This window comes from Lichenostomus cassidix, chromosome Z, assembly GCF_008360975.1.
Source record: "Lichenostomus cassidix isolate B80296 chromosome Z, HeHo_3.0, whole genome shotgun sequence".
NCBI lineage: Eukaryota > Metazoa > Chordata > Aves > Passeriformes > Meliphagidae > Lichenostomus > Lichenostomus cassidix.
In genome coordinates, this window is record NC_139511.1 from 41,689,853 (window position 1) to 41,714,410 (window position 24,558).

At 39.1% G+C, this 24,558-nt stretch overlaps 1 protein-coding gene across 5 annotated transcripts in view; it reads left to right on the forward strand.

Moving 5' to 3' along the window:
• Nucleotides 1–24,237, forward strand: part of SLC24A2 (solute carrier family 24 member 2) — a 111,002-nt gene extending 86,765 nt beyond the window's left edge. For all 5 annotated transcript variants that reach the window (XM_085041743.1, XM_085041748.1, XM_085041745.1 and 2 more), the window contains 4 exons: nt 7,331–7,462; nt 14,420–14,509; nt 14,923–15,089; nt 17,142–24,237. In XM_085041743.1, coding sequence (XP_084897869.1) covers nt 7,331–7,462; nt 14,420–14,509; nt 14,923–15,089; nt 17,142–17,391 — 639 coding nt within the window. In that variant the 3' untranslated portion in view covers nt 17,392–24,237. The remainder of the gene's footprint in view (nt 1–7,330; nt 7,463–14,419; nt 14,510–14,922; nt 15,090–17,141) is intronic.
• Nucleotides 24,238–24,558: the final 321 nt, after the last annotated feature.

A 24,558-nucleotide genomic window follows, 5' to 3' on the forward strand; every position in this document is an offset into this window, starting at 1 on the left:
GCTGCAATTTTACTTATTTGTGCAAGAGACAAGAGGACATAAGCAGCAATAGCAGAATCCAGACCAAACACCTATCTGAGCTTACTCCTTACCATAGGGTACACAAAAAAGGTAGCTCTTTTCAGTGAGTTGACAGTGCAGCGAGGATTAGCACAAATTAGCTGTCCTAAGATGAGTATCCACATACACAGAATGCATTCTGCAAGCTCAGGGATTTAATATTACTGCCTGCTTGAATTTTACCAAGAATGTATGAGGAAAGATGTTGCTTTCTATCTTAATCACCCCACAGAAATTGCATACTCTTGTACTAGCTCACTGTCTCACCTGGTTTTGCTTTTTTTTTTTTTTTTTAATGAGATGTAGGAGAAGATAAGTGAGTGATTCAGCTTACAGGCCCTGAAACAGAAGGCAGAGACTTGAGGCTGTTCATAGTAGGGCTCCAATTGCCTATACTCTCTGCATTTCCAGTGAAATAGATTAATGTGAGATGTGCCCTTCTAAAGAGAAAAATAAACATCAGTTTTGAAAATCACTACATACCTCTGGGACAGACAACTTTGAGATCACATCAGTTTTTCTTGGCTTAGTCACTGTGAAAAGTTAGGTTGTACAGAGCTCGTTTCAAAAAAAAAAAAAAGAAAGAAAAAAGAAAACCAACAAACAAATACAAAACCACTCCAAAAAATACCTGGGTAGTCTTTTGCAGCAAGGAAAGAAATTGCCTCTTTATAGGTGGTGCAATATCCGTACTGTAGCATAAGCCAATTGAACTGTAAAAAATCTCTGTCTTCAGTTTCCTCTCTTCTGGGGCCCTAAAGCTAATTCTTTATTGATTAATTGTATCAGCACTCAGAATGCACAAGCAATGTACAAGCATGAGAATTTATAGCTTAGCTCTTCATCTTAGGTGGACTAACAGATTACTCCTCAGAGTATGGTATTTATTGTTCATATGTTATAGCTGTTACACAATACAGATTAGCTGGTAAACAGTGGCAGATTCAGTATTTCTAGTAAGTTTTAGGTGTTTTTTTGTACTTGTTTTCCATTTTCTCCTAATGTGAGGGAAAAAAGTATAAAATGCAGTTTAATGTTGCCAGAAAAACAGCTGGTTTTCCTAATGTAATACAAACTTAAATCTCTGTGGAGACTGATTTTGTGATGTTTGCTAGAAGGATTGACTACCTTGTGACTTTGGCAGATGGAGTTTGCTATAAGCTGTTGTTTATAAACAAAATAATTGTGAATGAAATGTCACCATATGTTTGTATTGTTTATATAATGTGAAACACCATAATTTCCTCTGTTTGGAAAAATTTTACTTAGAAAATTTGATAGGTTTAGATTAGATACCAGGAAGAAATTGTTTACTGTGAGGGTGGCGAGATACTGGAACAAGTTGCACAGAGAAGTTGTGGGTACCCCAGATAGAATGGTGGAAGTGTTCAAGGCCAGGCTGGGTCGGGCTCTGAACAGTCTGGTCTGGTGGAAGATGTCCCTGTCCATGGCAGGGGGTTGGAAATAGAAGATCTTTAAGGTCCCTTCCTACCCAAACCATCCCATGTTTCTAAAAGTTGTCAGACCAGTCCTGAGAAAACCAGTAAGTGCTTTCGTCCCAGGGATTGCAGCTAAGTATTTCATAGATGTTCTTGCATAAAGAACTGTGAAATATGGAGCATCCAGAGCTTTTGTAACTTTTTCATTTTTTGTAATGATTTAAATAAGAGTTGTAGTAGCAAGAATGAAGTTATGAATGATTTGTTTAAAAGAAAAGAATATTTGTTACAGATATATAAAAGGGAATACTGAGCAAAATAACACTTCTAATCTCATTTCTTGAAAATTGGGAATTTTTGGTAGCTGAAGATATGTCTCATTAACCCTGGTAGAATATGTAAAAAGAATATTTTCCTAACAGAGAATGAATTTCTTTATCATCTTTAAATAATAATAATAATAATAATAATTTTAAAATATGTGCTAGGGTACACCATCCATCCCATCTAGGCCTTAGTATGCATATGATATTCAGCACCACAAATGTCTCTGTACCAAAAAGATTGTCTCAAACACCAGCAAAATAAAATTAGGATCCAAAGCATAAAGAGTGAAAAGAATTATGATAGCTAATAAGAATTTAATAGAAACACAGTAATGACTATTATATGTGAAGATCTAATGCAGCTTACATCTAAGTCTTTACTGACTGGTTAAGAGATGAGGGGCACAAGTATGTCATTCTGTATTCTTCCAGTTGCAGGAGAGGATAAGGGAAGAAACAGGAAGACTCAGAAGAACAATAACTTGCTCCAAGAGTGGTGTCACTAGCAGAATTTTAGGGTTTTTTTTCATGGCTTGGCTTAACCAAGACTGGGCCTTCTGGTGACAGACAGGGTACACCTGTGTCAAAGGAGCAAAAGGATCAGAGTTAGCAGGGCTCATTGAAAGAACTTTAAACTACATTTGAAAGAAGAAAGGGATAAAAACAGGCATGCTAGAGATGAGCCTAGGCGTGGCACATCAGTGTTTGAGGAACAGTGTGCTAGTGAGTCCTTCAGTGTGCACCGTGGTGTGCTGAGTACACCAGAGCACATTTGAAATGTCCCTGTACTAATTCACACAGCACCCTCACCATCTCAGTGGAGGTAGTAGATCAAGATCCATACACAGGTACAAAGACATTGTCAATCCATTTCAAACAACAGAAGCACCTGAGAACAGTCACATAGTAATTAAGGCTCCAACCGGCAAAAATGTGACAGGACTGATAGCCCAGCTAAAGTGCATCTACACCAATGCACACAGTGTGTGGAACAGGAAGGGCTGGAACCCATTGAGCAGACGGAAAACAATGATGTAATTGCAGTAACATAACCATGGTGGCATTACTTACACAACTGGAGTCATGTAATAGGTGGCTATAAACTCTTCGGAAGGGATAGGCTAGGAAGGAAAGGTGGTGGGGTAGCCCTGCATGTTACAGCGTGTTTGCCTTTAGATCTAGAGTTTGATGACGGTGATAAAATGGTTAAGTATTTATGGGTAAGACCAACAAGACTGATATCCTGGTGAAAGTCTAGTATAGACCATCCAATCACCACAAAGAGGCAGACTGTAAAAATATACTGTAAGCAGCTGGAGGAAGTCTTACAATTTGCTGGACCATTTTCTTCTGGGACACTTCAACATATCAGATGTCTGCTGGAAATACAGCATAGGAGAAAAAAAAAACCCAGTCCAGAAGGTTTCTGAATTGTGTGGAATATGCCGATATTCCTGACACAGTGGGTGAGGGAGCCAGCCAGGGAAGGTGCCCAGCTGGACCTGCTGCTTGTGAACAGAGAAGGATTAGTGGGAGATGTGGTGGTCAGAGGCCGTCTTGGGCACAGAGACCACGAAATGAGAGCTTTCTATTCTCAGAGCCGTAAGGAGGGCGGCCAGCAGAACTGCCAGAACTGCTGCCTTGGACTTCCAGAGGGCAGACTTTGGCCTGTTTACAGGACTGGTTGAGAGAGTTCCTTGGGAGGTGGTGCCATGGGCACAAGGGAGTGCAGGAAGGCTGACCGTTCTTCAGGAAAGAAATCTTAAAGGTGCAGGAGCAGGCTGTCCCCATGTGCTGAAAGAAGAGCTGTCTGGGAAGAAGACTGGCCTGGCTGAACTCAGAAGAAGAAGGAGAGTCTATATCTTTGGAAAAAGGGACAGGCTACTCAGGCAGACTTTAAGGAAGGATATTGTGAGGTTATGCAGGGAGAAAATTAGACAGGCCAAAGCCCAACTAGAATTTGATTTGGCTTCCGCAGTTAAAGACAATGAAAGGTGTTTCTAGAAATGAAAGGTGTTTTCAGAAAGACATTAGCAACAGAAGGAGGGCTAAGGACAATCTCATCCTTTCTTGGATGCAGTGGGAAATGTTGTGACAAGGAATAAGGAAAAAGCTGAGGTACTCAATACCTTTTTTGCCTCATTCTTTAACAGCAAGATTGGCTGTCATCACAGCAAATCAGACCCCTGGGCTTGAAGACAGGGTTGGGGAGCAGAATGAAGCCCCCATAATCAAAGGTGACCTGCTACACCACTTAGACACACACAACATTCTGAAGCTGGATGGGTCTCCTCAGGGGTACTGAGGGTGCTGATGGACATCCTCACAAGCCAGTTTCCATCATTAACCAGCAGTCATGGCTAACCATGGAGGTCCTAGTTGACTGGAGTTGGCAGCTACAGGATGGATGGGAATAAGGATGCCAAAAAGGACAGGCCTGTCAGTCTGATCTCGGTGCCAGGGATGGTCATGGGGCAGATGACCTTGAGTGCCTTACCTGGCACCTGCAGGACAAACAGGGAATCAGGCCCCAGCAGCCTGGGTTTGTCAAAGGCAACCCTAAAGAAATGGATGTCTTTGCACAGTGGTGGCAGGTGTGTCATAAAGTAAGCAGAATATTCTTCACTTCTGGTGTAGCATGTGGGGGTCAAGGCAGATTCCTGAAGGGATCTAAAATGGTACCATCATATGTGTTTAGCCAATTGAATTCCAATTGAATTGAATTGAACTGAATATAGGTGTATATAATGCTATAGTTACATTTTTTTCTTAGCGTTGTACTGTTGTTCAGTATAATCATACTGAACATTTCAAGTATGGAGTTTTCATCATGCAGACGAAAATAAATCAAAACTTTAGTTTCATGATTAGTTTCTACAGCCTGTGACGGTGCATATTCAGTATGTACATGGCTGGAGCCACAGACAGTGTGTGCAATCGCTGCCATAAATCTGTGCTTTGAAATTCATGGATGTTAGATCTACAAATGCTTTGAACTTTGTTACTTCCACTGATTTTTGGAAGATCAGCATTGAAAATCAGATGCCAAATCCAATTGACACAACAGGAAATGAAAATCCATTCTGTAACATCTGTAATGTATCCTGGAGTTAAACCAGCAAGAACAAGTGTTTTGCCTGCACTGTGTTTGTGTTTGGCCTTTTATTTTAGGGATGGTTGTCTTGGGGAAAGGGATGATGGAGGACAGCTGGAAAGTGAAAAGATCTTGAACAGATAGATTATGGCTTCTCAGAAGACATCTGGCAGTCTTCAAAAGCAATTCTTTGTGGCCTTTTTCTGCAGCCAGTCATATTGCCTTCTGTGCTCATGCACACCCAGAGGTGTTTGACACAGACATGAGAACAGAGCAAGGCCCAATGTTGAACTACAGTGTGAACTGGTACAGTATTGCATGAACCAACGTAGGCATTACTGTCTAAATATTTTTAAGACTCATGTGCAAACTCAGACTAATGTGAAGTTTTGTTGTGATTAAATACAATTGTTAATCATGGCTAATCTCTAAAGATGGCAATTCAGGAAGTACTTTGCCACTCAGTGCTGTTTATGCAGCAGTCACTTACAGAGCTTTATTCCAGCTGAGTTGGCTGATTGAATTACACACAGGCTATTCAGAAAGAGTTACCTAGGCAACCCTTCAATTGGTCCTTTTGTGCTCAAATTTTATCTCAGTCATCATCTTTCAAAGCTGAGCCTCTGTCTCAGGTTGATTTTCCCACCCCAACAGCATCTACCAGAATGGAAAAGGAATGGATTTGGTTTTTGGGAAGTAGCCTCACAAACTTCTGCTCCAGCCCAGTTCCCCTAAAGTCAGGTTTCAGTAGACTGCAACAATGAAGCAAGAGTATGTCCACCTCAGTGAAGAGCTGAAAGCTAAAGGAAAAAGCTAGCCTCCTAAACTGCTCAGGAGCCTCTCTAAAGTACCGTGTTGAGTGCCACAAATTGTGCTTATATTTTTTTTTCAATTTCAATGAGTATAAACATTATGACCTGTTCACTTTACTGTTGTCTTCTAGTCATGCAACTTGGGAGTTCCACAAGGTGTAGGGGTTAACAAAATATTGTCTTCTGTTGACATCAACACATCAAAAGTAGCTGCAACTTGTCAATGTGTCAAGAGGTAAACAGGGATTTGCTTTCAGTCCGTTGGTGTCAGATGATACCATTGTAGTGAAAGATTGCAAGCTAAGAGCTGAGCTTGCTTCCGTAGGTACTGATCAATTCAGGTGGTTTTACAATTCAGCAGTTCACAATAGTGGAATAATCAAGACCAGTTCTTCAATAAAAATAAGCAGTAAGTAGAAAATATTATTAACAGTATCAACATATGGTGACATTTCATCAATAACTCTTTTGCTTAGGAAAAAAACAAATGGTGTGGTCGTGTAGATGATTGCTTCATATAGCATTGTCATCAGGTTAATGTAAGCAATCTTAATACAGGGAAGTAACTGAAAATAAACTTACTATAAATCTATAAGAGGAGTAACATGCATATTGTGGAGATGTATCAATTATTGTTTCAAAAATAAAAACCAAGAACACTATATGAAGAAGTCTTCATATACTAGTCACATTTTCAGTTTTCACTAGGTGCTCTTTTTCAGACTTCTTTAGCTTTTTCTGAGCTCTCCAGAAATCTTTCCACAGTTTTAGCAGGGTTTGTATTACACACATCTATGTGAAAGAATTGTTTAGGCCATTTTTCAGTTGCCTTATTCTGCAATATATTTTAGATTGATGTGTAATTCTGGAAACATCACCTACCTATGTTAAAAGTTTAAAAGTTATTTTAATACATGCATACAAAAGGCTGAATCACGCTCATTACACTTGCTCCATTTTGTTAGCAGAAGCAGTCTAAGGAAAGAGAACTGTGTGGCAGCCAGTTAACTTATGAATTACCCTATGTTCCTGTGAAGAATATACACAAAATATATATACATATGTGTATATTTAATAGTAATTTTTTAAGTTACTTGCAAAAGCTTAGGAAGGTAGACACACATATACATCTATATACATGCATAAAGATGCACATATGTATGCACGTGTGTGCATGTGTGGGCTTGTGTGTGCTTGTGTGTGCATGCACACAGGCACATATGTGCACACGTTCTCTCTTGCTTGTCTCTGTGTCCTTGATGCAGCCCACACAAGTCTCAATCCCTGACTGGACTAGCCCACATCACAAGGGAGAGCCATGGCAACACTTGTCAGAGACACTCAGTGCATCCCAAGGGTCCAGCCACATTGTCAATAAATGGACATCATCAGGCAGCCTGTGCTCTAGGGATACCTCCCAGTCCAGCCAGTCATTTTTGCTGTGTCGTAGCTAATGTTGTTAGGGAGGTGTGGTGTTAATCCAATGTTTACAGACGTCATAGTTCTCACTGAAACACACCATCCTTGAACACCTTTTGAAAGAATCCCTAGCTTCATCCATCTGCTTTGGCAACCTGCTGACTGGAGCTTTTCTTACAGAATGAAGACGATGATGAGGAACAGCCTCTCAGCCTTGCCTGGCCTGAAACCCCACGCAAGCAGGTCACCTATCTTTTTGTGCTCCCCATTGTTTTTCCACTGTGGGCTACCCTGCCAGACGTCAGAAAACCTGTGAGTAACTGTTGTTGTAAGTCAGTGTGTTCTGCACAAAAGGGTGGCTCTCTAGGTAAATGCCAAAAAAGAACTGTAGCAGATTCATGTAAAAATAGAGTTAATGTTTGGGGTTTTTTTGTTGTTTCTCTTTGAAGAAGAGGTCACAGCATTAGTATTCAAATCTTCAAATGGCAAATGGGTACTTATGAGCAACTGGTTAGTAATAGATCTATAAAGATTATAATTTGTATTCACTAATACTTCATTACATAAAGTGAAAGGTCTGAAAACTTCTTTGGGGCCATCACATTTGTATTTCTGAATCTCTACTCAATGTCACATGAGTGCTGAGTAAGTCTGTCTATCTGCGGTGCCCTAAAGGGTATGACTGGATGATTTTAGACTGTCTAAATTTTCTCATGTACTTCAAACATAATGATGTGTATTTCTCTTAAATTTATGTTCTATTAGGCTTTTCTCTTCTACTCATAGTCATTCCTAATAGGACGAGATGTGTAAGTCCTTTCATGTATAAAATTGCTAGTTTTGTCCCAAGCACAGCTTGAAGTAGTGTAAGACTGACAAGTTACCAAGTCTTACCACTTTTATACTCTCATATACAAATAGACCTGACTGGGAAGGCTCATGGAAAGTAAAAGAGAGAAAGTCAAGAGCTGGAAAAAAAAATTAGCAGTGTTTTAATATCTTTTCCTTTTTGGATCAAAAATAGCTCTAAAAGTGCTGCAAGAGAGGTATGCACAGCATGTAAGTTTGTAAATCAACACCCTGAATTCTTTTTTCCTCCTCACATGCAGTGAAGAACCTTCCCATCCCACATGCTGAAAAACTGCAATTCAGTGCAAGAAAGAAGCTAAAATAAGATCTCTGTTTTGTTTTTAGATAAAGGTTTCCCAAAGGCTAAAAAGTGGCATTTTCCCTTCCAACCTTTAAGCTTTCTTTTTCTTAAAGATTCCAAAAAACTCTGGTAATTGCTTTTGGTTCATAACACACAGAGCATATTACATGAATTTTAAGATTTTTTTATTTCTGATTTTTATGCCCTCCTTTTTTTCATTCAAAACAATCCCTGTAATTTTTTTTTTTCATAATTTGATCTAAAGTGAATGAAAAATATGTATGGGCATTATTTTGAATTTTGAAAATGTGAAGTTAGCATAAGTAGACTTGTAGCTTTATCCATTGTGCTGTACTGCACAAATGAGAACAGTTTCATAAATAATAGTTTTGGAAAGCGAATATCTTGGCAAGTTGCCTGAAAGTGTGTGATGCATGTGATTTGTTAACACTAGTACCATTCCCAACAGAACTCCATGCCGACATCAGGCCACTAAAATATCCTGCCATAACTCAAAAGATAAACACAATTATATGTGCCAGATAGGCAAGTGGACTACAGAGTTTTATCACTTCATTCACTGAAAATAAATAGTTTTTTGTACAGAAAAAAAAAATGTTGTTTTAATTACATGTAGATTAACAGAAGAGGAAATGGGCTGTAGCAGTATGACAAGCTGCTTACTTTGAACATTGCTGTCAAAGAATTAACCAGATGGTTGCATAAACTATCTAACATTTTAAATATGCTTCATTAATGTACCTTCAAAATATTCTTATTGCTGTGTGCTGTCCCCCCTGATCCCTTCCTAACCAAAATGAAGCCTCATATCACAGCTCAGCATGTGTATCAGTAAACAATTTTCAATTAAAATTTCAATGAAATCTGTGAGGCAAAACCTAAAGCAATCCTAAAATAATACTTAAGTAGGTTTTTTAGACAGGCCAACCACTGGGGGCTTGATTTGCAAGTGTGGTAATTTTAGTCAGAAACCCAAATTCTGCATCAGGATGCTCAGATTAGCATGTGCATATATAAAGTGAATGCTTGTGTGCTATATACTGATTTAAGAGACCCTATGGAGCCTTTGGCATCCTCTGTGGGTGCCCACTTTTCAATAAGTAAGTTCTTATTTCCTTCTAGAGTTTTTTTCTTAAGTATATTTTACCTTCACACAAAGGAGATGGTTTGCCTGCATTTATTTGTACTATACTGAGATATATTTAGCTCCATGAAACCCAGAAGCTCTAGAAAAATTATTTCATAGATAAGGTCTCCAGTTCTAAAGTTAGCAAAATCCTGCTGCCTTATTATGCTTTGGTGCACACATATGCAGATTTTTATGTACTTAGAGTAGATTATGCATTAGTTCAGCTAACTGTCAGCTGATTGACTAGCAGAGATGTTTTAATGTGTTTAGTGCCTTAATAACACCTGCCTACATTACGCCAGTATATATTAAAATCCTTAATATAACATCAATAATGTTGTTGGCATATCCCAGAGGTAGGCGTGCCCTTGGGGAATTTTGTTCCTGAGTTTTTGTTCAGGTGTTTTGAACAATAATGGATATTTTTCCTCTACTAATGGTTTATTTCCCCAGTGGCTCTGTAAAGGTCACATGTGTAACTGCCCACCTCCTGCAGTAACAGATATTGAAAGTTTGAAAGAAAAAATTATGTGCCCAAGGTGCCCCAGTAGTCAGGAGCGGATATTGAACACGACCTGTTTTGTTATAACCTCACCCCACTGTCCATCCCTTTGCATTACAGGCCAGAAAAATGGCTTTTGGGGCTCCAGCCCTGCTATCACTGGACCCATATAGAGCAATTCCTTCTAGCTCTGCAAATTCGCATTACAAACGAAGAGCTACACCTTCCATGAACTCTTGTTGCCATACAGAGATGCACTGTTACCAAGGGGACAAGGACAACATGTTCCTGTACAGATCCAGTTAGAGGAGCAGGTTCTGAGTAATCAGAGTTAAGCACTGTTAAGTGTGAAAGAAGGATCAAACTTTGCAATGCAGATACATTTATGAACGAGACAAACATATGAATCATTCAGGTTAAAGATATTGGTAAGAATACTGGCTAAAATTAAAAGAGTTACCTTCCAAATTATTCAGCACACACTACCTTTCAGGATCAAGCTCTTAGAAAAAAAGCCTTCATACCTGGATTATTTTTCATACTTATAGTCTTTTTTTTTGGACACCAGCATGAATTGAACATATAGAAATTCAAGAAAAATGTCCTTAAGGTTTCTGATAGACAGGAACAGTACCAATCTATCTAATCTACTGTGGAACTACAAAATTCTTTTGCCAATTTTGTTAAAGGAAAATAGCATGTGAGCTGAATGAGCCATGGCTTGTCTCGTTTGTCTGTTACTAGGACCACAAAAGAGCCAACTGGTAACAAACTAGGCACTCTGTCTTCACAAGGCAACCACCACAACAGCTATTGAAAAAGATGGAGAGAAGCATTGCTGTTTGCTGTCTCTGACTAATTCTTCTAGGAGAATGCTTAGAATTGGCAGCTCTCTGTATTTCAAATAACTAGGGAGTAAGAATGACATAAATCTTAAAACAATGCTGTCACTAATTACAAAACAAGCATGATTATTATTATTATTATTATACTCTGGAATAAAATCCAGCATACCAAAAAGAATCAGCATTCTTGCTATGGCATTTTAAAGTTTTCATCTATATGCAAATTATATAGCAGCATCTATGGAGTCCGTTCTCATTTTCATCACCTGTAAAATGTACAAGCTCTAAATTTTGCCCTTTTTGAATTTAAATGTTCCTGATTTTAAAATAGGTAATTTAAGTGTTAAGCCTATTAAAGTATCTTGGGCTGCTGCTTATCAGTTAATTTAGTGGGAGAGGATTAGCTAAGACAGGCGAGGAGTACACATGCTGCAAAGTTACTGACTTGTAATTCTTAGCCATCCAAATTCTGTGGGTGTCTGACTCAGATAGGCAGTGTCTCCTTGTTTTGCAAGAACTATTTCGTGCATATAATCGCACCATCAGAGAGCTGTTACTGGCCAGTACAGCTCTGGTTGTATTAGTTTTGCTTAAACCAATGTATGCTTAAATCTGGAATATAGTGCAGTGATCATTCAAACTGCATTGCTACAAGGTGCTCTGTGCAGATTTTGTGGCCAGTTGCAGCAAGTTTATTGCTTCGTCATCTTGTTAACCATATGTCTTGCCAAAAACTCCCAGCTTTTATAAGGAAGATGAAAAATGTTGGAAGTTGAAAAAGCTGAGTACTAAGAATGGTGAAAAAAAGTGCTAGCTGCTTAGTTTTAAATAAGGAAATTTCTATTTAGATTCATTTGTCTCTACTAGACTTAATTCTGCTCCCACTGGTGTGAGATCACTATTTTAACAGTGATCTATATATGTTCCTTTCAAATTATGTACCTTTTCAGATTAAGGTCTTCTGTCCCACAAGGCATACAAAGTTTTGATTTTAAACTTAAAAGTCAATCTGAGTAGGTTTAAATCTCATAAGCTTATTATCACATATTCTGATTTGATAGAAATTTAGGACTTTGTTTTGAAAAAGTAAATCTCTAATGAGTTGAGAAACAATTAAGAAACAGATCAACCAAAGTACCCTGAGTAATTCTAAAAACAGTGCTTGTGACAGTAGTGGAATTTATATGAAAAGGATGTTTCCAGGTGCCATTGTGGCTGTTTAAGGGTAATCCATTTAAAACACCTACTGGACTGCTTTTTTTACACCCAACAGAAGTTCAGTTATTTATATTATGAGGGAGTTTAGAATCACAGATTCATAGAATAGTTTGGATTGGAAGGAATTTTAAGGATCATCTAGTTCCAACTCCCACAGCATGGCCAGGGACACCTTCCAGTAGGCCATGTTGCTCAGAGCCTGGTCCAGCCTTGTCATGGACACGTCCAGGGATGGGGTATTCACAACTTCTCTGGGAAACCTCAGTGCCGCACCACCCTCATACTAACCCCATCTAAACTTACTCTCTTTCCATTTGAAACCATTCCCCCTTGTTCTGTCACTACATGCCCTTGTAAATAGTATCTCTCCATCTTTCTTGTAGTCTCCTTTCAGATACTGGAAGGCTGCAATTAGGCCACCTCAAAGCCTTCTCTTCTCTAGGCTGAACAGTCCCAATTCTCTTAGCCTTTCCTCATAGGAGAGGTGTTCCATCCCTCTAATAGTGTTGTTAGAACTGTACCATTTTTAATGTGTGATCCTGTGTGTGAAATGTGTGAAATGGTATGGGTCACATTAGTCAATGTTTACATGCTCAGTTTTCAGGAGGACATTTAACATTGTGCAAAGTGCACACAGGGAGTGCATAAGTGCTCTGCAGCAGCACCTGCTGCTGGAGCAGAAATGGACCTTCTGTTTGTCTCATGCTGTAGATGAGGATGCACAATTGCCATTGCTGACTTTACTTTTTTTTACATCAGTTAATGGCCTGAGATCATTCCAGATACATCAGCAGAAAGAGTCTACACAGTCTCATTGAGCTGCAGACCAGCCTCATTGTTTTCAGGATCAGCTGACAAAAAACAGTGACATTCCTGCTTGACCAGCTCTAATGACCAGTCCAATACACTGATCATCTCTTAGTCTATAGCCACCCTCTGGTTCTGTGCTGATCAATTCCTAAATGTGAAGCTGTTCCAAATAAATGCCTCTTGTGTTTGCTACATAAGAAAAGCTGGCTGTGCAGCTCTGCAAACTCCCTAAAAAAGAAGTGTTTATTAGGGCTTGAAGAAGCTGAATCAGAACAAATGGTGTTTTCTCTCCAAAAATCACATTTAGGGAAAGCCCTGTGATCCTGTCTACTCCCACAATATGTAGGAACGATCCACAGTCTAATGAGCCTCCTGGTGCGGCAGGGGCACGACCTGCAATGAAAGGGGGCACAAAAATTCTGTAGTGGAAGTGGATTTAGTGAGGACCAGGCAGAAAGAAGTAGTACAGGACTGAGCAGCAGCTGAAACAGGCATTCATAATGGTGTAAGTTACTTCCACAGGCAGTCCTACTGGTTATTCAAGAAAATTTGTAGGACTCTGCTACACACGTGTCAGAAATCATCTGGCGAAGATCTGTGTTCAGAAGGCTGATGACCATGAAGAAAGACTGGTAGAATTCATTCACAGTACAAATTTAATTTTAAATACTGATTTGATCTAGATAGTGTTTGTGTGGTGCACTACTGCAGTTTTGTTTCCTTCCTTTAGTCGTTGACCTCTTTTTGTTACACAGATCCAGTTAGTCAATAGGAAATACGAAAAATGCAAAACACTGGAAAGAACAGGAACCAAAAGAAATCATTAATCTGAATATAACCTATTCATCAGCTGCAAGAACACTATCTGTTCAAAATATGACACTAGTAAGGGAGACAGTGAAAATGACAATCAAGTTACTTTGGTGTTAAACAGAGTTTTTAATTTGTTGAATGTCCTGACAGTATGTTTTGCATGTTTTTATAACAACTTTCTCTACAAAATGAAGGATGGAAGATATATTCTTAACATATCTTCTACTGAGAAAGTGAGTAGTTTTCACAAGAAAAGGAAATACCGTAATAAATTTTAGGTGTGCATGTTTTTAGCTTTGCCATACAGCAATCATTCTTACACTGACTGTGAAATTTGTTGCACAAAGTTATTAATGTAGGAAGGAAATATATGGGCACCTGTATTAGCAATTTGAAAACATTCATTCTGAATAAGCATGAAATTATCAATAAATTTAGAAGCTGAACCACTATTGAGCTAGTGCAAACTGTATCATAAAAAGATTATTATACAAATGACAACCCAAAACTTGCTGTTCATCATACAAGTTCTTAGGAGGTCTTACTTTATGACTGAAGCAATTGGAAGAATGAGGCATAGGTAAGTAAACACCAATGTCAGGGCCTCAGTTTCTTACCTTTCTTGACATGTATTTTGATCCTCTGATGATGATCAGAACAGTTGCTCAGAACAGGCCATCAGAAAAAATGAGAAGTCAGTCTCGTACTGAGAAGCAAATAAGAGTACAGCATGTCACCCTTCAATATAGATGTTCACTGTTTCTCCTTGTTTCTGTTTCAGACATCAAGAAAATTTTTTCCTATCACGTTTTTTGGCTCTATCAGCTGGATTGCATTCTTTTCTTACTTGATGGTCTGGTGGGCACATCAGGTAAGGAGGTGATACTGGTACAAAATGAAAGCCCTGCATTGTGTTTCTCAATGTAAAAGATCATTTAGAATCAGAGTCCATCTATCTCATGCTGGGTGGTGCTTTATTTCAGGAGCTGTAACCATGGATGAAGTAAATCAGTACTTACTGAATGGAAAGTAGTTCAGAGAGCTGTGGTTGGCCTGACCACAAGACTTGAACATTCTTGTAACATCAGAACCATCAGCAACTGCCTGTCAATACCTTATGCTTCTATTTGACAGTCCTATCTTCCTCCTGATGGGGAAATGTGTGAAAACTAGTTTTTCTCCGATCTCACTTGTTATTCACCAAGCTAGTTGGCAAGACCAGGACAGCTGAAAACATTTATTCACTGCAGGAAACTTTTTTCTGTTTTTCTCAAACCCTTTTAGGTGGGAGAGACCATTGGTATTAGTGAAGAAATCATGGGATTGACTATTCTAGCTGCTGGCACATCCATTCCTGACCTTATTACCAGTGTTATTGTAGCACGCAAGGGTCTGGGGGACATGGCTGTATCCAGTTCCGTCGGAAGCAACATATTTGACATCACAGTGGGGTAAGTTCTACACCAAAAAAATTGTGTCTGTTTTAAACAAGTCTTTTGTTCCTAGCACATTGCTGTGATATTGCCCACAAGCAGCAATCTTTAAAAAGGAGAGTGATGCAAATGTGCAGTGAATGTTATTGTGGCAGTGCTCTGAGGTTTATAGACATCTGAATGAAGGACTGTTACAAATTTGTTCCCTAATTCTTGCTTTGATATTACAGGGAGGCCTATGCAAGTGAATTGTACTTTCAAATTGTGCAAGAGTATTGCTCCAAAAAGGATTTTCAAAGCTTTTTATGCTTTTGTCAGGTTGCTGTTTGCTTTCTGCTACGACTCATTGTGCTTATACTAGAGCGTTTTTTATAAATTATGATCAGGAGCAATTCATTGCCTCTGCAGTATTCATGTTTGCTGTAATAACAACAGAAAGTCATTGTCTTGTGTAGCTCATTTAGGCTGCTGTTGACATGTGATTAATTTTTTTTCTGTACCTGACAAGTCCCAAATTACAAACCAATTCTCTGTTAACAAAAAGGACCCTTTTAACAGCTCTGACAATGTGAAGCTACATGGGATTGTGCAGAAATTTTTTTATTTACATTTTACTGCTTCATGGCAGCTCTAGGGTAATGATTTGTAGCATGATTTTGTAATTCAAATTCTTTTTTCACCTTTTGAGACCAAGGCAAATCAGTTTCAGAAATAGTGTAATCTATGCCTCAGTGTTTCAAAAATGTGCAGGAAATACATAGATAAACTCTTTTTCCCACATTCCCATCTTCAATCCAGGATAGAGGTACATGAGAATCATGTCCATACTCTCAATTTCTCCATCTTTGGTTGTTTCCTGCTATCACACACAAAGAGAAGAGATAAACAGGTCTAGTCACAGTCGCAGTGCCAAACAGCCTAGATGTAGAAAAGATCCTGGTTTTCGCAGCTGGAAATATACCAGCAACTGCACAAAGGTACGAAAAAGGATCCTGACATTAGAACGGATAGTAAATATCTTTTTAACCTTATCTGATAGCTAATAGCAGTACCTTTAGACATAGTAGGAAAACGCAGCTGCTCTTTTTTTTCTGTTAATCCAGAAGCATGAACTCTTTCAAGTATCTATATGCAGCAAATCTGTAAAATATATGAAAACCATATCCTCCAACTTGAGGTACCTAGGGTGCATTACAAACCTTTTTCTCTTTTGCAGTGCTTTTTGACTTTTTAAAAACAGTTTAGTCTTCCTGCCAATGGAAGTGGTTTTGTCCTGCACTGGTCTGCTACATTTACAACAGAAACAGCACAGCTGTGCTGTAGACTGGTGTGGTCAGTACTGCAGCTGTAATAAATTATTCTCTCCTGAGCTGCTTATTCAAAGTTTTAAATGTTGTGAGCTTCTGACAACTCACTTCATGCTTTCTAAGCCTGCTAAGCTCCAATCAGTGTCTTAAATATTTATTTCAGCTTGACATCTTGCAGAGGGATATTGTCTCATTCTGTGGCGTGAGAGATGAGAAATGCAATGACAGCAAACACAGAAATAGAAGTTAAGCTGAAGTTCAATTGAAGTTCACAGTTTAACAGAGGTTTATACAGTAAATGTGGATAAAGATATTTAAGAGCCAAATTTTGCAGGCTATGCCTTGCAGAGTGCTGGTTCTTCATGCCAAGGACATGTTTCTATGCAACCCACCCTCCTGTCAGGCAGGCTCTTGGAAAGAGAGCATATAGCTTCTTCTGCGGACGGTGTGAAGTCTAGAAACAAATGAAAAGGATTTTCCTGCTCATTGATAGGATGCCAGGTGATTTGCCAGCCAAGGGAAATAAAATTCTCTAGTACAATTGGTGGAAGAGTGGGGGGCATAAATCCCATGTGTTCTCCCCAAGAACCATGAGAAAGCTTACAATTTATATTTATGCAAATATTGGAAAAACTGAAACTCTTCCTGCCTCACTTAATGCAAGGAAGCCTTTGGTTGTATTTTGAATTGTCTCCAGAAACTTCCTAGTGCTCCCTTCTGGGCTTCTGCAATGTTTTAAATTATTTTTTCTGTTTCTTAACAGCCTTCCTCTTCCATGGCTCCTGTATGCTGTGATTAACAGCCTTGCCCCGGTGCCAGTCAGCAGCAATGGTCTGTTCTGTGCGATTGTCCTCCTCTTCATCATGCTGCTCTTTGTCATCCTCTCCATTGCTTCCTGCAAGTGGAGGATGAATAAAATCCTGGGTTTCCTCATGTTTGGGCTTTATTTCGTGTTCCTGATTGTCAGTGTCCTCCTGGAGGACAAAGTTATCCAGTGTCCTGTCTCCATCTAGTGGAAAGTGCTGTTTCTTGACAAAAAAAAAAAAAAAAAAGAAAGAAAAAAAAAGAAAAATCAAAACAAACCATATATATTTATTAAAGAAAATATATATACATCAAAATGAAACAGCAAAAAAAAGAAAACCACAATGGAAAGCTTCAATGGGAATAACCCATGGATCCGTAAATTTCCTCATCCTCAATTTTAAAAGAGTGAAAGAAAGCAAAGGATACAAAGGGTCGATGTCAGAGCTGAAGAATGACTGCTGCTGGACAGTGCAGTTATGCATGAAGGGCTGAGTCCAGGTGCCCCGAGGGTTTCTTTGCTGCAGAGCATCCTCGGTGCTCAGCACTGGACACGCTACGTACGCACGGCAGCAGTGAAAGTTACTGCTTCTCCTCTGCCTACGGTACTTATCCGCAGACTTCTCGTTCTCTGCAGTCGTATACACAGGCACACAGTGTGCTCAGTTCCTGAAGCTCTCCTCTTCTAAGGGGAATGCTAATATTAACTTTGTGGAGGCACCACCCCCCACACACCCTGGTACAGGATTTTTCCGATAACCTGCTGAAACTCCTGAGTGGAATGCATACACCAAGCGATGAGTCACGGACAGGGAAGAGCTTGTACGTCTCTTCATGTAAGTGGATTTGTGTGATGTGATTTCAGCAAAGCCAGGGAATTAGTCAGTGTTTTGATCATCTGCATCACAGGTCTGTAAAGGCAATCAGCAAGATGTTAATGGTGGTTTTTTACATCTTGCAAAATTCTTCATGTTCCAGAAACTCTGTCTCTGGCACTGAAGGAGACATGATGCCTGAGCATTTTGTAACTGGTGCAGATTTTCATTGCATTCTCATGCAAAGACCAGAATGGGGATACTCTTTCTTCTGTAATAGCAACGCAGCATGCAGTGACATCATACAGCTATATGAACACACCATTTTTTCTAATGCAGCAATATCAACAGTACCAATGGCTTTCAGATGCTGTTATGAGTTTGCCTTTTCATGCCAGAATAAAAAGGCTAATCTGCTTATGCATAGTATTTCATGCAGAAAATAGAAGTAGTTATAAAGTGGCAACCTACTTGCTAAGTGAATATATATTTTACAGGCTTTCACTATTACTTGGAGTATAAGGACCTTCACAGCTACATATAGTTATTGCTGGAAGAGACCCCAGCTGTTTTACATGGCTGGGGCAGTTCACATTTTCTGTTACAAGTCTTGAGACTAGATAGGAGAAACACAATTTAAATACAGTGGAGCTGCAAGAAACTTACATGAAAATTCTTCAGTATTGCTGGAAGTGTACATGTCTAAAGAAACTCAGGAAGGAGTGAAAATGCAACATCCTTTTTCTGAAATACGGAGAGAAGGAGAAGGTCCAAATCTAGAAAAAAAAAAAAAAAGAAAAAAAAAAAGAAGGGAGAAAGTAACTAATGTTCATCTTTCTGTAGTTTGGCTGATTTTTTAAAAATTAGAGGACTGGAATGAACGTTAAGAAATTATTTCAGATAATCATAATTTGTTTGTTCAAGTCTTTTGTGCAATTAAGAGTTCATGAAGTTTCAGTGCATTCCTGTGACCTGTTTCCGCATTGTTTTATATGTGTATTGTGCTCACAATGGCAATGCTATGCTCACGTCTGTGTAACAGAAGGCTCAGCACATTTTGTCTTGTCTGTTTGTCTCTGCTCCACTCTGTTTGTTTCTCACTCATACCCTTTGTCCTTTACTGTTTTCCTGTTATATGTATTTGTATGTAATGATACATGGTTAGAGAGTAATGACTTGACAGAAAACAGTGGTAGAGAAAACAGTACAAAATTCATATTAGGAATGTTAATATTATGTGATATCATGAAGAAAAAAGTGAGATACTAATGAAATAAAGAAAGGAAACTAGGAGTTGCAATGTCTGCTACTCATATCTTGTCCTAAGGTATTAAGTCCTAGCCACATGCAGAGTCAGTATTTGATCTTAACCATACAACAAGCAACACTTCTTACTTCTTAGCACTTTTTAGGGTGACCTTCTCACATTGTGAGCAAAAACTTGTCTTTGTACTCAAGACCCTTCACTGGTCCAGAGTCCTTACCTGTCTTAACGATAGTGCTGCCCATCTAACATTTGCTCTACGGGTGTACACGATGGAAAGGTAGGTGTATATACATAACTGCGGTGCCCTCTACTGACAGGAACAGCGACCAAAAGCAAATTTATAACCCAAATTCTGACCTGAACTGAAACTTGTGTCCCAAAATACAGAGCTGACGCCACAGTACAATCTATTCCAGAGGAGTCACCAAATGCTGTTGTTTCTGGTGACAATGCTCAAAACAAGCAATCCTTTCCGAAGAAAGCAGAATCAGACAGAGGGGTGACCTAAAGGCAAGGCGGTGTATGTGGGCACTTAGAAAATACTATGATGCCCAGATTCACTGATCTGACATTTCAAATCAAGAAACCAGACTAGAGTCCAATCTCTGTTCAGTACACTACTCTTTTATTTCTTTTTTCACTTCATGCCATCATGGCGTAACAACTCCCACACTTGAAAAGAAAAACTGGTGCACTCTGGTGCAAAGTGAGGGCATCAGCAGCAAAGACTGCTGCCCCACTGAGGGCAGGTAGGGAGGAGAGAGCAACTGACTGAAATCTCAGCAGACTGGGAATATTTCAGTTCACAACCGGTATCAACAGCTTATGGGAAGAACTTTCTGAATGCCATTAAGGACTGATGTCCCATAATGGCATTTCTATCCTGTCTTAAAATGTATGTCATTTCTTTCCCATGTCTGCTTGTAGCTACCAACATATTTATCTTGGAAGGTATTAAAAATACTTTTTCCCCTCCAGAAAAAGACACCTCATGTCTCCCACTGCCTTGCATCTGTTGGGCAGATCATTTTTGAAATGGCTGAATAACTGGGCCAGTAGTACCTGAGATCCAGAGGTAATAGGACAGATTTCAGCTGTGTGGTGCTTTCTGTGGAGGCTGTCTGTGAAAGATGGTTATACTTACCAAGGCAGCTGGGGTAAACTGTTTGTGGATACAAACAGCATCCTGATGTGTTCTTTGATTACAAGACAACAGCTCTGCTGGCTGGTAGAGAAAAAAGGGGAATGGGATGGAGGGAGATGCTTAATCACTTATTCTATGCAGAAGGAATTCAGTCTTAAACTGGAATGCTGAGAGAACAGCCAAAAGCTGCTCCAGCCCAGTAACTGCATGTTCTTGAGCTGTCCAGTCTCAATATTGCCAGGAATGCACACAGTTGTTGCAACATTCCTATCTTACCATGACAGCAAATTTCCCAGCATAAAGTGTTTCTCATTCATAATTATTTCAGTGTGGGATCATGAACTTTTCTCAGTGTTGCTCACCTCAAAGCCGAAGTTCAGTTTCTATTTTCTTCAGCCAGGGTTCTGAATGACTTCACTAGGGATCTTGTCCTTCACACTGCCCAAATTCTACAGCAAGCTGGTTGGTGTTGAAGCCTCTCCCACCTGCCTGTATGCCTGTGCTCGCTTACTCAATTGGTACTGTCGTCTGCATAACCCTTATGAAGCATAAACAATAGAAAAATTTGCTTTATGATAAAGACCCTGTTCTAGTTTAGCACTTTCAGGACACCAGCTTGGCAACACAGTCAGATAAGAATGCAACTTCAGATTAAATAACCAAGTTTCTGTGGCACCATCATCTCCGAACATAACAAGTGTTGAACATAATGTTTGGAAGGGATTTCCAGTAGCATTTGAGTAGAATTGTGGTTCAGATTGTAACCAGTTTTAAAGGTTTTCTGCACTAACTTCACTGGAATTAAATATGAGAATGGGCCTGATCGGTACAAAATACTATGGGAGTACAGTACACAACTGTTCTCTGTTTTCCCTCTGCAGAAGCCACCCTGATCACATCTGCAGGGTAAATGCTATAAAGTGTGATTGAAAGTGTGGTGTGAAGATTATCTCCTTAAGAACTACATGTAGACATGGAAAAATCTTTCAGCAAAGCTCTATGTATTTTAAATTAACTATTTTACTGAAAGTTAGTGCTTTCTTGTAGTGCAGACAGGCTCTTGTGTCTGTATGCTTCTGCTTATGTATCCAATTAATGTGGCTGACTGCATAAACTTCATGAAGCATAAAGCAAAGTGGGTGACAAGCAATCTTATCTAGGTATCATTTGTTTGTAATGGCAATGAACCTATCATGTAATTTCCACATATACTACTACAAAGTAGTTTATGGTCACTGTCACTCATGGTACTGTTGTGTGTGGATATGAAGGTCCACAAAGTGGTAAGTTAAACATATAGTTAATCCAAGTACTGTGAAAAAATAGATGCTTAGAAATGTTATTAATGTTTGGGTGTTTTTTAAGGGATTATTTCTCTGGTTGTCTTTTACTTCATTACGTATTTTGCAAAAAAGGGGATATACGATGTTTTTTAATTATTCTTTCAGCAGTAATTCCTTAAAATAGCATCTTGTGGTCCATATAACTTATGTTCTGAGTCAAGTATGAGTCTGTATCAGATGGTTATTTACTTTATAACAAGGAAATAATCCCTTCTTCAAGAACTGACCCAATGAAATAAAGAAGATTTCTGCCACTAACCTGGACAAGACAGAGACTTTTATCTTAGGTTCCCGTATTTCATAAATGCAGTTGCATAACAAAACTAATTGTCATGGGAGCTATGTACAAAGACCTAAATTATATTCACTTGTGTTCTTGGAAACAATTTTACCTCTTGTAAATAGCAATGACACAACTAACTGAGAAAGAGGCATAGTTTGAGCAGGTGATTCTTTCTTTTCTGATGTTCCTGGCAATTTAAATTGAAGAATTTGCACCCGACAAATTTCTTGCAGAAAGAGTTTTTCAGATGATCAGATGGGATAGTTTGCACTCAAGAGTGTGGAGAAGAATCCTGCTCCAGTCCTCCAACAGCCATGGGTTTCATTCCTGGTTGATGTTGAAATTATTCTTCTTGGGTCTGTTGCCATCAGTTACAGGAACACCAGTACTGAAGTATCTATCATTTCCATTGGGACTGGGGAGAGTCATTTCCAAACTGAAGTTCTGCAATTCAGAACTCATCAAATTCAGAAGTCACATATGGCTGACAGCCCCGTAGTTCAGACAAGCCCTTCTGTAGATCCACAGCGTGTTGCCAGGTGTCAGTGTACAGCATCCCAGGGCTTGTTGGCCTGGATGTGTGCACACAGTCTGAGCGTTCCCCTGCCCGTGCTCCTGCCTGGCCAGTGTGAGCCGTGTCTTTCCAGAAGCCATGTGCCACACTTGCATGGCACTGAGCCCATGCTCCAGCCAGCCAGGTGCAGGTTAGCCCCAGCCTAGAAGCCATGCAATCCCTTGGAGCCTAGGTACCCCAGACACATAATTGCCCATATCGTTCCTATGCGAGCCATAAGTGGATCAGCCCAGGACAAGACTGGGTAATTCAAGATTGGTAAATGAACTGTACATTCATGTAGAGCTGTTGTAAATTCACCACTCATCAGACACAAAACCAATCCCAATTATGAAATTTGTACACGTTTTTAAAGATCGTGCACTTTACTATTTTTTTTTTTTTAATTTTTATTTTATGTCACATAGTTGTCTTAATGCAAGAAGAAGCCATAAAAAACCCAGAAGACTAGTATTGGGTTTCTAAATAAGGGGATCATTAATTTTAAAGTAAAGAACCAATTCCATGTCTCTGTTTAGGGTATAATGAAAAATACTGACAAATAAATGTACAGCAAAGCAGGATCTGGTATTGCCTTAGTGGTGCTGTGAGTAAGTCAGGGGGAGTTTGCTCCTCATACTCTTGAGTTTTCCTGTGGGGCTGTACAAAATGCACACTAGCTTTGCAGCAGGGACTCAATCCTGCTACCCTTGTTCACCCCTGGAGAAGGAATACAGTGCTTGCAGAGTCAGGCCCAATGAAGCAATTAAATCATTCTGCTATTCCAATGTTTTCTCCCACTGAGATCACAGTAAAGGAAGCTCCTTATGTTTTAGTAAGATTAAAAGAGATGAGTTGCTTCTATCACTTTTTCAAAAGGTTTCCAGGGTCAGGTTATCCAATAGAAATCAATAATTCATTTTAATCCCTTATAAGATTAAGTAATGCCAAAGGATTTCACTTGGTTTTGTGTTCATTTCTATTATCAAGATTTCTGTTGCAGTTTTAGTTTTGCAATCCTGACTCTGGGAGTTGACTTACATGAATTAAAATTATTTCTGTCACATAAGATGGCAAGATCAGGACATGGTATTGTCATGTGAAAATGGTAGTGTGTTATAAATGACAATCAGATGCTATTTTTGTAATAAAGCTTTTTTAGCATGTTTGTTTCACTTCATAGTTTTCGTGTCCTATCACCTCTCATTTTCAGCCTATTGTAAGAAAAATATGAAGTCCCCCATCTTTACTCATTTCAAACTTTAAAAGTAAAAATACATTTCCATGTATTTTTTATTTTGCAAGTCCAGGTGACCCGCTGAAAATTCCAGTTTTTCTCATGTGTTTATGTGTATGGATCATTATCCACTAGATGAAACTCTTGTATCTCTGAATCAGTATAATCTCTGTGAATATAAGCTTGTATATAGTATGAAAGTTACCTTTATTTGTATATAGGCTCTTGGAAATAATCCCTTCTATCAAGGTCCTACTTCACTATATCTACAGAATGTTTCACTGTGGTGTGTACACTTTCTCACCTTATCATATCAATACAGAGTTCTTCATATAAATCACTTTATGTAATTGAGTTGTCTAAGTGTGAATAACAATAACAACAATAAATACTAATAAAAAGACTGAAGAGTATCAATTTGCTCGGTATCTTTTGTATTAATTGGTTTGCTTGGTTTGCTGTGCCTCTGAAAACAGTATTTTAACTACCTTCTCTCGGTTCAGTGACAATCTGCAATGCTGCTCATCGTTACCAGTGTTTTCAAGGTGCACTAATTGCTTCTTGCCATATCCCAGTGCTACCTTCTGTGTATCCACAGAGTAAGGAAATTGCCTGTCTTTCAGTGAGCTTAAAAGTTTGTTAGATAAGGATTTTTCATCTCCAGCCCAATGTGAATCCAGACTGCCTGGAGCTGTGCACATCTGGAGCCCTGTGGTTCCGTTCAGGATCAAGTT